The sequence below is a fragment of the Anoplolepis gracilipes genome, chromosome 6 (assembly GCF_047496725.1).
Source record: "Anoplolepis gracilipes chromosome 6, ASM4749672v1, whole genome shotgun sequence".
Lineage (NCBI taxonomy): Eukaryota > Metazoa > Arthropoda > Insecta > Hymenoptera > Formicidae > Anoplolepis > Anoplolepis gracilipes.
In genome coordinates, this window is record NC_132975.1 from 979100 (window position 1) to 997021 (window position 17922).

Consider the following 17922-nt stretch of genomic DNA (forward strand, 5'->3'; position numbering starts at 1 on the left):
CTGTTACTTTTCGGGTAACTACTGATCCTACGTCCTTTAAGGACTTCTCAAGTCCCTGCCTCAGCATTCACCCTTCGTTCCACGGTTCAAAAACTATAGGCAGTCTTATAACGAGGCATCCTTTGTTACCCGGCCGTCGATTCGCCGGAAATCCGCCGCCCGGAGAACATCCACCGAGCAAGGGCGGAGGCGCTTAGCGCTCTTTTTAAACACTCAAACAACGGCCGTAATAACTCATAGCATCGGCCCCGTATACAACGCTCGGCTAAAACGCCAAACCCGATTGAACAGGCCCGAAGCCGACAACGCCGAGACACCGCGCGCCGAAAGATCTGGCTTCCTCTTCCGCGCACGAAAAGCGCAGATAACTCCGCGAGAGGGAGTAATTAACCGGCTGTCAATCCGAATAAAAAGATCGACAGCATCCCGAAAAATCCATTCTGATTCCGACTCTCAGAGAAAACTAGAAGCGAAGAGAGAACCTGTAAAAGATCCAGGGTGTGAGCGGTGGAGCGTACTCCGCTTCGACCGAGTGTTCTCGGTCCTTCGCCACCAGCTTTCCGACCGTCCAGAACGTCAGATATACCATCCCCGGGAGTAGAGAGTGAGCCTCCGACGAGCGTTCTCGTCGTCTGACGTTTTTCCGTCCTGAACCTAACCTAACCTAACCTAACCTGATAACATCCCGCATCTGATAGTAATCGCGATTGACTCCTACAATGGAGTCAATAACCGAAACCGTATAAAGCCCGACGCACGTTTGTAAATATGGGACTTTTAAATCCCGTCTAGACCGAGCGCCACAACAAAGCGCAAAAACGTGACACGCGCCCGATAAAAACAAACAAGCGCACATTCCTTCTTACCTTCTTACGAAGGTTCTCCGACTAACGTTGCCGCGCTATCGATCGCAATAATGTAGCGACATTGCTGACGGGTTGCACCCTCAATTAACGCATCCGGGAGTCCGTCACGCGGCTGTAAAGCGCGACTCTCAAGGCACCGAAAGCGCACCGTCTCGAAGCACACCTTGCCTGCGTCTCCGCGATATATTGTCAATCGCGCCGAACCGCCGCCAGTAAATATCAACACATCGGTATGGATGTCGTAGGCAAATGATTATTTTAGGAAAATAGCTTTTGACTAGACAAATGGTTATCTGGCTGTACTGTCAGCCTTGGTAGTTTCTGCGCTATTAAGTTTTGTTATATTTTTTTATGGGGACGGGGCTTCGCCCTATGCACTCTATCCTCCTATGCTTAGATGGGAATCTAAGCGTTCTTCTCCAAGATGTACTTTTTAGTACGTACACGCCAGATAGTATATGCCTAGTCAAAAGCTATTTTCCGAAAATATCCATTTGCCTACGACATATACAATCTACACGCTCGCTGTCATTTACATATGTCTCATCTCTCATACAACTTGTAAATATCATCCACGCGATCATTTGTCACTCACGCATACTCATACACGCATATACATTGTACATACATCATCACAATGTACATACGCTGACTAATAAACGCACACTACATTACAGCAGAAACAATTCGCCTCGTATCTCTACCCTTTTCGCGATTCCGACTAAGCTATCCTTCCGGCAACTCACGAAAAGGAGTCCGCCACAATCTTCTTTTAATTGAACTGTGTTAATTGTTTCTCTTTTCGAGAAGTGAGTATATTTCTTCGTTAATTCACTACACCACAAAAGAAAAATTTCTGCGAGATCATCCATTCAAATAAATGTATAATGAATGCATTCAATCGCAACCAACTGACTCTTAAATATTAAAAGTAATAATACATAAAGCTCAAATACTACTTAATTTCAAACAAAAACAATTTAATTTCCTAATTTAATAATCAGATTGTTATTATTTATTCCATCTCTATTATTAGTTGTTTCTCGTATACATCGCTATTTTATCGCGTCTTTGTAATACTGTTAAAATTTTATCACTGAAGATGATTCAAAAATCGATTTGAAAATAAAATTTGGTTGTTTTTTTATTAAACGTTTTATTTGCGCATCTGAATCTTGGCGCATGCCTTTCATGTTTTCCCGTAATTTTTTGTATGTGTTTAATCTGTTACTGCAAATTGGAATTCATCAACGTATTATTTTATATATTTGAATCTTTTTTATTGTAGGAGGAATGTAGGAAAAGGATAGCTGAATGCACAATGAACGGTGGTGGAAGCATACCTGTATGTGGAAGTGATGGAATCACATATTCCAATCAATGTCAAATTATTTCTAAGCAATGTCAAGGCATATCTATTCTTATCAAACATACTGGACCTTGTCCAGGTTGGTATTTTTAATTATATGTAGAATTACAAAAAACGAAATATTAATGATTATGCTTAGCTTATAATTTATAGACATTCAGCCGATGTAAAACTAAAGGTAAATATAGAGAAAAAAATCAACAACAATAAATACATTTCGCATTAAAAACACAACTTCAACCAAGAAGTATGTTCTCTGCTATAATTTAGGTTTTATAAGAGTTTGTGGTTTTTATTAAACCAGAGAATATGTGTTATTTATCTTCTTACAACCACAAATAATCATTTTTAGCGAAAGTTATGTATAATAACTGAAACTTTTTTGTTTATAACTTTTTAAGAAATAACGGTTAAAATCTTTTGAAGGCTACTCAGGCCAATGACTTTGACAACATTATGTTGAACATTACTCAAGACAGTGACCTTGATAATATATGTTAAAGTCAAGGTCATTGAGGTTGGGTCCTGTGAATATCTTTTGGGGCTGTTTATGTCAATATTTTAATATACATATTTTTTGCCTTATTTACACGCATTTTATTGTAAGTATTAGTATATTTGATGTCATTATGATGTAATTTAGAGAAAATTCTAGGTCTTTTTGAGACTCAATTAATTTATTGAAATTACAATTTCTATTCTGTTTGATGGTAATTTATATTTAATAACAAATTCCTCTGGCAAGATAAACAATTTATTTGTATGTAATGATTCTTTCAAATTTTTAAATTCAAAAATTTTTTTATTTTAAATTTTATTTTTAAATTTTTACTTTTTAAATTTTTTAGAAGATATAGTAGATCTGCAATAAAATATGAAAACCTGTAAAAATTAACAGGTTATAATTTCTAACATCAGAATGTCGTTCCACATTTATTCCACAACATATCCATATTTTGTCACAGTAAAACCATACACAGTACCGACGTCGGTACCTTTGATGTAGATAGTCCCAAATCACATGACCTGTCGTCATTTTAAGAAGCGTACACGCATTTGAATTTAATGTTTTAATAAGTTACGCTGCGAGATAATTTTTATATGTATATAATAGTTAATAAATTGATACTATTTGTTCTTTATAAAATATATTATTATCGAAACATATATAAAATTTATACGTAGACATAAAATTTAAAAATAATAATATGAATAATAATTTCTAAGATAAAATTACCAGCGCCAAGATTGTTACTTTGTGTATTTTAATTGTGGAGAAGCATTTGTCATTCTACTTAACTAATAAAAAGTTATACATGAAATATTAAAGAATCGTTTCGATCGGTAAAAGAAAGGTTTTAGGATCCTCTTAAAAGAATTAGAAAATTATATTGGTGTAGGGTTGAAAGCATTGCCATTCATAGCTCGAATTTTACCAAAGAAATTTTCTACTAAATCTTGGTTAAAACGATGTATTAATAAAAATTTAATTTCAGGAACAGTAATATGCAAGTAATCCCACATTTTCAAAAGAGAATTTATATTTCGGAGAATTTATATTTTCCAATATTTAAACCTTATTGGAAATATTACTTTCTTGTTTTATAATTATAGCTAAATGATTTAAATATTCCTTTATTTCTGAAAGAAATTCTATTTGATCCTCACCAGTGAAAGTTTGTCTATATTTTACAACATGAATAACTGTTGATGAATTATACATGTCAAACAAATAATTCATTTTTTGAATAAAATCAACCGTAACAAGAGCATTATTTGAAATAGAATTAGATACTATTAATTTTTTCAAACTAGCAGCTACTGTGGCACTCAGAACTTGTGTTACATAGCGAATTTTCATTTTTTCGAAATTATTAGGAGCAATATCACAATTTGTAAGTTTTAGTGCTAATCTAAATTCATTATTTTTATCTATGTTATAAAATTGCTCAATATATGTCCACAAGATAAATGTATCATTATACTTTATGTTATTTTTATAAAAATTTCCTCGGACAGCTTTCATAGCATGTGGTGAATCAATGAAATAAACAATTTGTTGTTCATTAACAATAAAAAATAGTAAATTTTCAAAAATTCCTAATACTTTTACTGTTAGCATAAAATTTCCACCCATATCGGGACAATCGATTACAAATCCTACTACTTTATAATCAATTTCTTGTAATTTTTTAATAATTTGAATTAAAATAGATTTTAGTTTTGTAACAGGAAAAGTACAATTAAGAAGAAAATATACCAAAGGCTGTTTCCAGTTATTGCTATATTTCTTTAAGCATTAAGATTGCTACGTTACATACAATTTTGATTTTTTGTTCCCCAAGTCTTTAAAACCGATAACATCATCTTGACTTATATTGTAAAATAAAGTTGGTTTTAATGACGCTTCATCCATAATATACAGTACTTATTTAGAGAATTTAGAGTAATTATTCTTGTTTTTAAAAATTCGAATATAAAATTATTTAATAAAGAAAGTATAGAGGCAAAATTATTTAATCTTGGAGGATTTTGTAAATTTTGTATTATACGTTCAATAGTTTACACTTGGCAAGCAGAATTGTGTCAAAAGATTATAGGTTTTGACACTACTAAAATATATATTTGAACAAAATTTTTTTAAAATCATTAGAGTATTTCCTACCCTTTGGAATGACTAACTAAGCTGTACTTGTGTTTTCACAAAAGTGGCAATAGTTGATGGTCTGGTCGGTAATATTGTAATATTCTTTTACTGAAACCTTATTATTTTTTTTAACATCTTTTTGTTCCAACTGTTTTACTTTTTGTAATTTTTTCAGTAAAAAACAAACTTTTTTTTCAATATCTGTTTTCGTGGTGAATTATTTGTTAATTTAAAATCTGTCTACGTTTTTGCGTTTTGCTTATTGTGTTCAATTTATATCTATTAATTTTCTTGTTTTTTTCTTTTATAATTTCATTAATAAGACACATGTCTACAAAAAATAAATAACTTTTATCTCTAACCAAGCATATTAAAAAAGTAAAATATTAAAATAAAATGTTTACTACTTGAAACTTGTACTACTTGAAAATGATATTTCATTATTTTTAATAAGAAATAATGAATTTTCTAATAAGAAATTGAAAATAAAATGTTTAAATTATCATCTGTTAATGATATTACAACTGCATATGACTGAAAACGATTTTTTTAGATCCTTTAAAAACATTGAATCTTGAAAATGATTTCCGCAAACACGATAATTTGTATATAAATTCTCCATTCAAGTTTTAATGATACGTTACAATTTGTTACTATTTGCCCACACGGAACAAAAACCTCTAATGGATGTCCACTAGACGTCTATCATAGAGATTTGAAACCTCTATTAGATGTCCATGAAACGTCCCGTAAACATCTATTAGACATCCACAGTTCCGCATTTCGTATCTCCATTCGACATCCATTAGACGTATTCATAGATGTCATATGTACGTTATATGGAGTAATTATAGATATTTTGTGGATCTCTTATGGATGTCAGATATACGTTATATGGAGTAATCATAGATTGTTTATTCACAGATTCAATAAAATAATGCATATATGTATATATATATATATATACAGGGTGTCTCAAAATGACCGTATCACCTCTCGGGTACAGGTAGAGCGGGTTAAATGGAATAGAAAAGTCCTGTACCATTTTGCGATTTTCAGAATAATTATTGAGAAATTAATTTACAAAGATCAGCAAATCCGGCGCGAGTATCAGCCCGCTGAAAAAAAGATGGCGAGAAGTGTGGGTGAGATCTAAAGAAATATCTAAATATATAAATATAAACAGATTGAAGAATTAATAAACGTTAATAAACAATTTATCACTACTTATACCTTCTAAATCACGTGGAAAACTGAAGAAACTAAGTCCAAGTACTCATTCAGAAATGTTTTTACAATGTTTCATTGCACAAGAGTGTCCACTTTTTTTCACTTTCATATTACCTACATATACATAGATTATATTCAATTTAAAAAAATTTACTTACTAAAAATGTCACTTTTACACAATAATAAAAATAACAATAACTTTACATTTAGACAACGTTAGAAAAAAATGTAATCTCACCTGTTTTCTAATAATCTGCTTTATCTAAATAGGTGAGACACTGTGAGCGCAGCCATCTTCTCTGGCGTACAGACTGACGCATGCACACTAGAAAGTCGCAAAAAAAATTAATTATGTGTTGATACTGTGTATAGTTATACTGTGTATAGTTATACTTTACCATTTCCAGGACCTATGTCAGAAGTTATATATAATTTACATGAAGTCCTATTTCTTCAGCTTTATAAATTATCTAAAAAAATTATATTTTGTACAGTTTCATTAAATAAATCAGTTGTATTAAAATAACCGACAACATGGTTCTATTACCTAACTGTATCCGTCAGCATAAATGTTAGTGCATGTGTTGCTATACCTTCTTCATGTGGAAACGTTATATTTGCAAATAATGTTTTTGTTGAAAAATTATAAACATACTTTGGTGTTATATCATTTCATCAATAACGAATCCACATTCTCTGTCGATATCATTTTAAAAAAATTTACTTTTAATTGAAAAAAATTAAACATTTCGTTTGAAATATCAATTTCAAATTTCAAATTTTCCGATCTACTTTGTAAAGTTCACAAACTTGAAAGTGGCATTTTTTGTTGAAAAAGTTTTTCATAACCATTAGTACTACAAGTAAATCTCAATCTAAATGCACATTGAATAGTTTCATGGGACCAATCTTATCTTTTGCTGTTTTATAAATAAAACTTTTATTTGATTCTTATTAAATACTTCTTTCAAGCATTTTTGTACTTATCACTCTTAATTTTATCTTCAAGTGTTTTTATTCTAGCTTTTAATATATTTGCATTGCGCACACGAATTAAATAGAGTTGCATTTTTTTCTTAATTTCTTCAAACTTTTTATTTTTCTCTTTTACATCAGTTTTATCATTTACTTGCTGTATTGATTATTATTGATGATGTATTAGGTGAAAGGTCAATAGTTTTATTTATTATTTTAAAAATATGATAAATATTTAATATATTTTCTTCCATTACTTTTTATAGATTCTATTATATTTATCTGTTTATCATCTATAATCTGATTTTCTTTATAAACAGGACTATCTTCTTCCTCAATTACTTTAATTATATCAGAATTTGTAATACAAAGATTTTTTTCTCTTAATAAAATTCAAAAATTGTTAATATTAGTTTTATTTTAATTTTCTTTTATTGCCGATTGTCTGTTTCCACATTTCAAGTTCAAAATGTATCTACAGAATGTCTGGTAATAATCGCCTCACCTCTCTAGAGCAGATAGAGCAGGATAGAGCGCGCTATTCATACGCATCTATTGCCAGTCATAGATCGCTCCTCCTATCATTAAATGAGTGGCTAGTAACCGCATAATAGTAGGATGGGCCTTCTCGCGCGCTTCTACTCGTCCGGATTTGTCAATCTTTGTTAATTAATTTCTCGGTAATTATTACGTCGCAAAATGGAGAATAGAGGACTTTTATGTTCAGTTTGACCTGCTCTATTTACCCTAGAGAGGTGGGGCAATTATTACCGGACACTCTATATATTAACAGTTAACCTACATTAATATCTATTTTAACAGTTAATTAAATAATACAATAGTATTGTAAATACATATGAAACAATAATTTTACCTCGTATAACCATACATATGCATAAACATGAATTATTTGATGATATCCAATTATTATACTTGGCACTTATATTATTTATCCATTGCATTCTACGTTTGTATTTCTTGATAGAATCTTCATCACGTATCTCTTTTGTGATGAATTATTACAAAATGATATTATACATCCAATCATTATTTTTAATAATTTTTTATCACCAAAATACTAAAATTTCGTTAGCTAAACCTAACATCTATCAGCTGATTATATACAAAGACTGCACATAGCTTTTTCTCTTTCGCACGATTTCGATAAAACATGGAGAAATTTTTTTTATGGCATAACTCTGAGTAAAAGCTCTCTCTACTTTTTGAAATATGCAATTTTGAAATATTATAAAAATAATATTTAAAAAAAAGATTTTAATCTCAATGACCTTAATCTTGACATATTTTCAAAATTTTTATCATAAAGTAAAGACGTACACTAAAAAGATTAAGTAAATTCAAATCGAGTTAAACAAACTCAATCTCAGAAATATATTTGAACTAATTGTCGTAATTATTTCAATAAAATTTTGGTGTTCTTTTAACATCTTATTTGAATAAAAAAGTTAAAAATTTAGTTTAATAAGACAGTTATAAAATTAACTTAACATTTTTGTCCGTCAGATTTGTTAGACCCATCAGCTAGAGATAAAATTAATTTTATGCAGTTAAATCAACCTTATGGAATGGTTATAAGTGTAGGCTTCATTTTCGTCAATCTTTTACAGTTAACTAAAATTTTTAATAGAAATTATTGTACTTCAGATTGTTAATCTGACTCAATTTTTATTCAATCTGACTCGACTGCAGTTAGTGCAATAAAATTTGTGCAACTCTGACAAGGAAAGTGTTGGAAGTGTTCACTTCCGATTTTAATGAGCTTTGAATATGTTGCAGGTCAAAATAAAAGATATGTATTTTTTATATGCCCTCATGGCCGTTAAGAAGATGAAATACCCTCTTGCAAAAAAATCAGTTTTTATATTTCTGAGTAACTATCGTCGGAACGTAAGAAAGATATAATAGAAAATTTCAAATAAAAGTTTATGGTTTTTAATGTACTTTATAATGTGCAATAGATTTTTTGGAATTTCCTTTCCTCTTAATTTTTAAAAATTTTAAAATTTGTCTTATAAAAAAACTTATAACATATTTAACGACAAATTCAATGATATATGATAAAGTATTCTGAAAATTTGCATTCTGAAAACGCATTTTTCAGAAATAAATTAGAAATATTCTTACATTGCATGTCTTATCCGTATCCGTCTCATGGCGCTCGCTACCCAAAGCGATAGTTTTTTTCTTCGCAACCTCACAGAGACAGCCACGAATTATCAATAAATAATTTATATATGAGAATTATCATATTATATACAATATTATAATAATTATATAATTATATGTTATATGGCAATAAATATATAATTTACTTATATAAGAAAAATATTTTTATCCATTAAAAATAAAGAAAAATGAAGAATCGAACAAGGAATCTTTGACAAGATACCAAAATTAATAAATATAATAATTCGATACTATGAATAAACAGATTCGCATACACAACTGCGAAATAAGATAATATTGATGCAATATAGTTCTATTTATAATCGCATGTAGCGAAACGTTCACATTACTATAAACCTATTGATTCCAATAGTTTAGTACACAATTTCGTTTTGTTAGTATCTTGCGTGTGTATATATTATGTATATAAGATGTCCCATTTTAATTCCTCCAGTGAAATATCTCGAAAAATATGGAAAATTCGAAAAAATGTTTCAGATAAAAGTTGTATGGTTTCTAGGGGGACATAAGATGGTGCCATCAGTTTGACCTTGAAGAGTCACATGAAGGTCACGTGAAGGTCAGTTGAATTTCTTAAATGGAACACCCTATATATTTTTGCATATTCTTGTAGCTTATCTTGAGAGCTTTCCAAAACACTATGATAAAATATTTTTTCATTAAACACTTTTCGAGTTATAACGCTTCAAAATATCAATATTTTGACATAAAATACAAGATATCTCGTAAAATATTCATTTTTCGATTATCTTACCCTAATACTTTTATGCACAGAATAACGAGACAAATCAATTGGCGTAATTAAAACACATAATTATGTTAAAGTAAAAATGTGTAACTGCTAGTTGCAAATTTAGATTTTTTCTTAAAGATAACTATGTGTTTTCTTTACACCAATTGATTCGTCTCATTATTCTGTGCATAAAAGTATTAGAGTAAGATAATCGAGAAATGAATATTTTACGAGATATCTTGTTTTTTATGTCAAAATATTGCAACTTTGAAGCCTTATAACTCGAAAAGTGTTTAATGAAAAAACATTTTATCATAGTGTTTTGGAAAGCTCTCGAAGTCAGCTACAAGAATATGTAACAAAAATAGGGGGTGCCATTTAAAAAATTGAGATGACCTTCACGTGACCTTCAAATGACTCTTCAAGGTCAAACCAATGGTATCATCTTATGGCCCTCTCGAAACCATACAACTTTTGCCTGAAACATTTTTCTCTCCCATGCTTAGTTTTCGAGATATTCGACTGGAGGAATTAAAATGAGACACCCTATATATTAATTTTTAAAACTTTTTATTATTGTTTTTATATACTTAAACTTGTTTTCAAAATTTAAGTGTTTGTCTTTTCTCTTAAATTATTATAAATCCTTAATCGGAATACCTGGATAACTCCAGGTGATTTCTAATCCCTTAATTTCTAAAAAAATCAATAAAATCTCGAAATAGGAATCTTCTAAAAAAAAAGTTTGTCTTAAATAGAATTTATATCTGAAGGGACAATGTAAACGGTTCATTCAGTGCTAAATGCTAACTAATCCAAATTTAGAGTAGACATAAATAACCTTATTTATTCGTTTTATGTGCATTAAATGATGCATTAAAGATTTCGATATGTAATTTTTTTTACAAATATTGTTCTTTTCGCTATTTTAACCTATATAAACATAAGTTGTAAAAATACAATAGAAACCTCCAAAAAATGAATTTACTCCGTGAGTCTTACGTGCGTGTGTCTTTTCTACATCACCGGCAGATGACATTACGTCCATATCTTTATGTAATTGCGTTTTGTTTTCACTTTTGCACAGATTAAATATGATTTAAAAGTTAAAAAATATATATTTTTTTTAAATTGCAATTTCTCGTACTTGATAATATCTTTGATCATTTGAATAATTATATTTTTTTAGAACCGCGAACATGTAGCATTTTCCGTAACTTTGAAGTTTAAACTAAAAATCCCTGAAAACTTTTTTGTTTAAAATTATTTTTTCGTTGTTATTTTATATAACATTAATTTTTACATAAAACATATACTTTTCCAGATTTTGATTTAAAAAGTGATAAAAATATAATAAATAATAATTGTGTAGCACTTTGAACTCGAAAGTTCATCACTTTACTTACACAAGAACGCCATTTTTCCTTATCCTGAACTATTTCTACCTACGATATTTGTTCGTATCTTACCTCTTTTAAGTCAAATCTAATATTGTCTTTCCACCTCCTACCTTAAGGTTTTTTGCATTCTGGTTTTTCTACTAATTGTAAGATCCTACATGCTATTCTTTTGTTATTTATTCTAGCTACATATCCCGTCCTTCTTAACCTGCGCAATTTAATAACTCTGACAATGTTAGATAATTTAGAGTTTATCTACAGAGAAGAGAGAGAGAGAGAAAGAGAGAGCTTATAGTTACATAATTTTCTATATTCTCCACTAATCTCGTCTTGTTTTGCTCTGAATATTTTTCTAAATACTTTATTTTCAAACACTCTAAGTTTATTACCCCAGTAGAACAGAAAGTCAAGATAATATCAAAGTAACGTCAAATGATGTCAAAATGATGTTAAAATGACGAGATATGATTACAAAAACTTACTTTTTGATTATTTTTTTTGTCATTTTGACGTATTTTGATATTATTGTGACTTTCTGTTTTCTACCTGGGTATCTTCGTTTTATGTAAATCCCGTAAAATTCGTACAAAACTACCGGTACATGTTTACATAATAGAAAAAATCATTTAAGCAATTATAAATAAATCAATAATTAATTAGAATGCACATGTTTTTTGCTATTTATGAAAGCAATTTCTATATTAATATGATATAATTAAACATTTTATGAATACCGGCATTCGGTGCGCAAAGCTCATCCATGTTTCTTAAAGGAATAAGAAAGAAAGCATGACATAAGCATGAGAGCGACCGAGACGAGTAGTGTGCTAGATTAGTAACGGCAACCTTGTTGGTTCGAGTCTTTATGAGTAATTTTTTTTAACATCTTTTTTCAGAATACAATTTCTTTTTATAGTACAATGCAATTATTACACAAAATAAATGTAATTAATATTACATTTATTTATTTATTGTGTATTACAAAAGTGTATTTTTCTTTGCCTATTCTACAAATGGAAAATTCGTTTGTAGAATAGCCTTACGATAAAACTAAATAAATGTAATTATTGATTCCTAAAAAGTAATAACAGCGGATAGGTCAATGCTATACACAACATAAATAAATGTGAAACGTGTTTTATTTATTGGTGGAAATACAATAGATGGAATTGTATATGATGCAAGATGATATTTATCGTAAAAACAATCAAAGCAATAATTAACACGACATTGTGCACATTGTATAAAAGCTACATTTTTACAATCACAATACACGTTTCACATGTCTCCTTGTAAGTGTTAGTCCCACAGCCAACGGCCGATTATTTGTCTGCTCAAACAACAAAGAACTCTCACCGCCGATTCCAGCGTCACCACCAGTTCAGTGTCCAATCTCTCTTAGCATGCTGATCAGTTATTTCCCTTGATGTCAGAGTGCCCGGATATCTACACCAAAGCAATTTTATTAGTTTCTGTCAATTCTTTTAAAGCATTTGCAACTTCAGATCAATCTAGAAGAAATAATCAGAACGCTAAGGACTTTAGCCGCCAGTCTAAGAAACAATCCGAACAAATGCTAATACGTTTTTTTTTCTCTCCATTAACAAAAAGATTCTGTGATCATCGCATAATCATCACAACTTCCTATTGGAAAACAGTGACGAACTTTCCAAATGGGATTGATTCAATGATCTTATTTCTTCAACAATAAATACCCACTCACAAGCCCACGCCAGTTTTGGAACCATCCATAAAAAGAATGATCCCATTGTTTAATACCGGACCCTGTGGTACAAGCCAGTTCTCGTGTATCAAAAAGCGCATCATGTAGGATGTCTCAAAGACATTTTGTTCTGTCTCATCCAAAACATAAGATGAAAGAAAATCGAGAAGTTTGGTGTACCTGGTGCCAAACTTCCATTTCTTCATGCAACTTAATCTTAGTCTGTAAGCCGCTCACAGCTAACTGTAGCTCAATACCGAACAAAAAAATATTGCCACCAGTTAATCCTCATAACTCCCAGAGCTCTTCTTAAGACATATTCCAGCTCCAGTACCACATTCGCCGTTGCCTTTAAAACTCTGGACTACCATACAACCGCAGCGTATATCAGTCTCGGACGAAAAATAGCAGAGTAGATCTAGTGGAGCATCCTCGGACTAACGCACCAGGTCCGGCCAAAGTCTTCTGCACATCTAGAGGTAAAAGATTATATTCTTAATATAATTTTTTAAATATTCTTTTCACATCAATTGCTCATCCAAGATGACTCCTACGAGAATAGTTCGAAAAGTTCTCTGCCTGACACAGAGATAACGTCAGAAATATCAACCTGCTATAATAAATTTTTGACAAGTTTGATTCAGAGGGCTACTGATCAAATTTCGACGAATGTGTTAATTAATTTCTTTGTTTCGGTCAAGTAAAGCAAATAACTTTTAGTTTTTTTTCAAAATGTATAATAGAATTTCACGCAGTGATAAAATACTTTGTTTAAAAGGTTTAACATCAACAGAAATGAAAAATGATTTTGATTGAACTTTGGAAGAGAATCTTCATCATTTTTAATTATTAAGAAATGAGCTGCTCAATTTAAATGTGGTCGTACGTCCATAAATGATGAACGTTGAGGTCATTCAAAAACCGATTTACAAAATCATTGAAAAAATCCATAATGCTGTATTGAATGATCAACGAATAAAAATGCGTGAGCTTACTGACATTGCAAACATTTCAAATGATCGTTCACAATATCGTATATGAGCATTTGCATATAAAAGAGCTTCTAACACGATGAGTGCCGCGTTTGTTAACAATAAAAACGCATTCGAATGAACATTTCTAAAGAGTATTTAGACATGTTTAAATATAATCTGACTGATTTTTTTACAGTACTTTATCACTAATAAAATATAATATAGATTCAGTATTATATACCAGAAAGGAAACAATAGTCGAAACAATGGATAAAAACGGATGGAAGTATTCCAAAGAAGTTAAACTAGTTCCAGTCGGAAAAGTGATGACGACTATTTTATAAGTTTTTCATGATCTTGTGTTCATCAATTATTTGAGAAAAAAAACCATCAACGGAGAAAATTATAAAACATTATTGGATTAATTGAAGGATACTATTAAGGTCAAACGTTCTCATTTGGCAAAAAAAAAAAAAAACTTTTTCACCATGACAATGCATTCGCTTATACTTTTTCAATTACAATCACAAAATTACATGAATTGCGCTTTGAATTGAATCCGTATTCACCATATTCACTAGATTTAAGTGACTTTTTCCCTTTTCCCCCCAGCGACTTTTTTCTCTTTCAAACATAAAGAAATAGTTCATCGGAAAGAGATTTAATTCAAATAGGTATAACCGATCAAACTAACGCTTATTTTGAAGATTTAAAATATTGTTAGAATAAATGTATTGAATTGAAAGAAAACTACATTATAAAACAAAAAAATTTTGCCATAAATTGCATTTTCTTTGTCTAATTGAAAGTTTATCAAACTATCTTCATAAATAATTTATCGATTTAACCGATATTAATCTAACAAAACGTTCTGTTTGGTCACGTTGATATTTACTACAATTGACCACATTTATATTGACCATGTTGCAATTGACCCTGGTCCGAATTGACCACGGTTTCGATTGATCACAGGACTTTAGTTTCGAATGTGCAATTATGGTTCCACATAGATTCGCGACGAAGCGATGTACGACCCATATCATCCGGTACTTCGAGTGACAAAACCTATATGTAGTCAATCGGGGCCGTGGTCCATTAGGACTGATCAATCAGAACCATAGTCAATTGAGACTGTAGTCAATGACAACGTGGTTAATATCAAGGTGGTCAATCGAGATTGTGGTCAATATTAACGTGGTCAAATAGATGTCACTTCAATCTGACACTTCCCAGAATGTGCTCCTCTATAGAGCTAAGCTTATATTTATAAGTAAAGGATAAGCTTAGTTTTCTGGAGATTAATTGGAAAGATCAAAGTCACATCGTCCTTTTACAACTTTTAGAGCGTCTTGAATGAGCTCTAGAAGCATATTTAGAAAAACACATCGCACTAATATCGCCGAATTATCGACGCTCTTATCATTAAAGTCCCTGAGTAGTCCATCAACTACCAAGTACCAAAGAAGTGACGATAGCATTTCCTGGTGTGCATCCTTGCTTTCACTCAACCGCTGATACTACCAGTACCTAGCATAACGATTCATTGTCAAAGTATACTTCTGATTCAACAAATCAGTCTGTCTGAGACTTTTCATTGCGCCGGTTCCTTGCAAACACCTCATGTGAGGTGTTGTTAAAGACATTCTCTATGTTTAAGAAAGTCCCCACTACACTACTTTTCGACCGGAAATTGTTTCTCAATTAGAACTATCAGCGAATGGTGCGCCGTTAGACTTCGCCCTGATTCTTCCTTTTTTCCTTTGTAGACCCTGAGACAGTGACTTGTTTGAACTCGTAACTTAATTGGAACTCTAGCTCCCAATTTGAGGGTACTAAATACCGAGGATAAAGTTCCTGTTTATTAAAGAAACCTCTTCATTGAAGAAGGTTTCTCCTCTGTATTCTCAGCAAATACATGCCAATCCGCTGTGGAGATGCCCGGACATTAACTTCTGCAGCAGCTTCAGAACCACTACTGTAGGCATCGGAGAACTCGGTACCTAAATAGTAGCTCTATGCCGCTTTTGAAACTCGTCTATACCTACTACTTTGAGCTTGGTTTTTTTTCAACAGTAGATGTGCTCAATTTGCACGGTGAGCCAATCACTCTTGAGCGCCATTTCGTCTTGCCCTTTCCTAATTTAACTTGTCCTCTAACGAGCACAGCCTCCTCAATATCATAAACACTGTGAACCTAAGCAGAAGACCCTCGCGGATCTCTGTCAGTTCCTTCATCATTGAACCCTGCAACAAAATGAGCTACTCAGGAATCATTATTAGTTCAGGATAACCCTCTATAACGATCATTAGATAATCGGCAGCCATCGCATAGGCCCAGCTTCTTGAGCTCTAAGTTTTTTAATGACTCCCTAGTCGGTTTAATGACATCCGCTGATCTAGGGTATCAACGACCTGATCGACCTTTTACTCCTATGTCCTTTTCCCCTCTCTTCAACGGTGTCTCGAGAGCCGAGGAGGGACCGAAAGTCGGCTCAGCTAAGACCTTTTTCTTATCTCTCCTGCACTTTTCTCGGCTCCTCTTCCAAAGAATCGATGCTTTAGCTAAAACGGCGTTGTCATTTTCCAAGGCTGTTTTAAAATCGATTGCGTGAGTTTGAGACAATGAGAATCCTTGTGAGCCTTCAGTTTTTACTTTCTAGAAGGTGCAAATTTGCATTTATATCCTATTCCATTCTCAAGAGCAATTAGAGGATAAAGGATCCCGTGGGTCCCAAGAATCCCACTTGCTCGGCTAGATATTCTGAGGTTTTGTTCGGTTTTCCAGAAGCATTGTTAGTAACACTGCTTCTTCAGTGTTATGCAACCATCGCTATGATAGCTTGACTTCGAAATTGTTCCACGACGATGACCTTTTCAGCCCACTCTTTACATAAGGTTTTACGTCTACAAGGTCGATTATATTGTAGTTCATCAGTATCCAAGGCTTACCTCTGAATGAGGCTATTTATTGGGAACCGGAGGGCATCTGAGCAGGGCTATCTTTCTATTCCTCATCTGGAGACGTGCCTGTTAGATAACTTAACCTACAAGATTAAAATTATTGTTCTTTTCAAAACAGTGTTTAATTATTTACTTGAGTGTGCGAGAGTGACGTGGTTTGCGAATCTTAGTTGTGTTGTGTTTCGACGTATGCCGATTTCGCGGATGCAACAATATATACTATTTTCGGTAATTATGCAGTTATACGGAACCACCCCCGATTTCAATGTTTTTCACATATGTTATCAAAGTCATCACCCTGAGTAATGTGAAGATTTTAGGTCGCGCTCGTCATTTATTAAAAAGTTCTTTCTAAATTTTTTACAGTCAAAAACTAGCCTTTAGAGTGAATTTTCATTCCGAAAGAGTGGATTGTATTGGTGAAAAAGACACTTTTTTCCTGTGACAATACATACACGCGCGCGAGTGGGAGGGGTGCAAGAGGGACCGCTTTCGGCCCTCTCTCCCGCACCCACCCCGCCGGTAAGGCTATTGTTTCCTAAGAGGTCGTTTCTGTTTACTCTTCTTACTGAAATATTATTCGTATGTTGGTGATATTCTTCTTGAAATTCTTTCGAAGTAAGATGATTCAGTATATATTGAGAAATTGTAGTAACAGCATTAAAATACTTTCAAATGAAATTTTGCGAATTTCTAGCTCTAATTCTAAATTACGATTAGCTAGTAGAATATTTGTGTGCAAAAAACGTTATCCGTAACAAAGTACAATGTCCGCATTGTGAAAATATTATGGAATAAACATTCAAAAACAACTTATGTTTCATTGTACACATCAC

At 31.9% G+C, this 17922-nt stretch overlaps 1 protein-coding gene across 4 annotated transcripts in view; it reads left to right on the top strand.

Moving 5' to 3' along the window:
• Positions 1 to 17922, top strand: part of Magu (SPARC related modular calcium binding-like protein magu) — a 249434-nt gene that overhangs the window by 73701 nt on the left and 157811 nt on the right. For all 4 annotated transcript variants that reach the window (XM_072893687.1, XM_072893686.1, XM_072893684.1 and 1 more), the window contains exon 2: positions 2155 to 2314. In XM_072893687.1, the coding sequence (XP_072749788.1) occupies positions 2155 to 2314 (160 nt within the window). The remainder of the gene's footprint in view (positions 1 to 2154; positions 2315 to 17922) is intronic.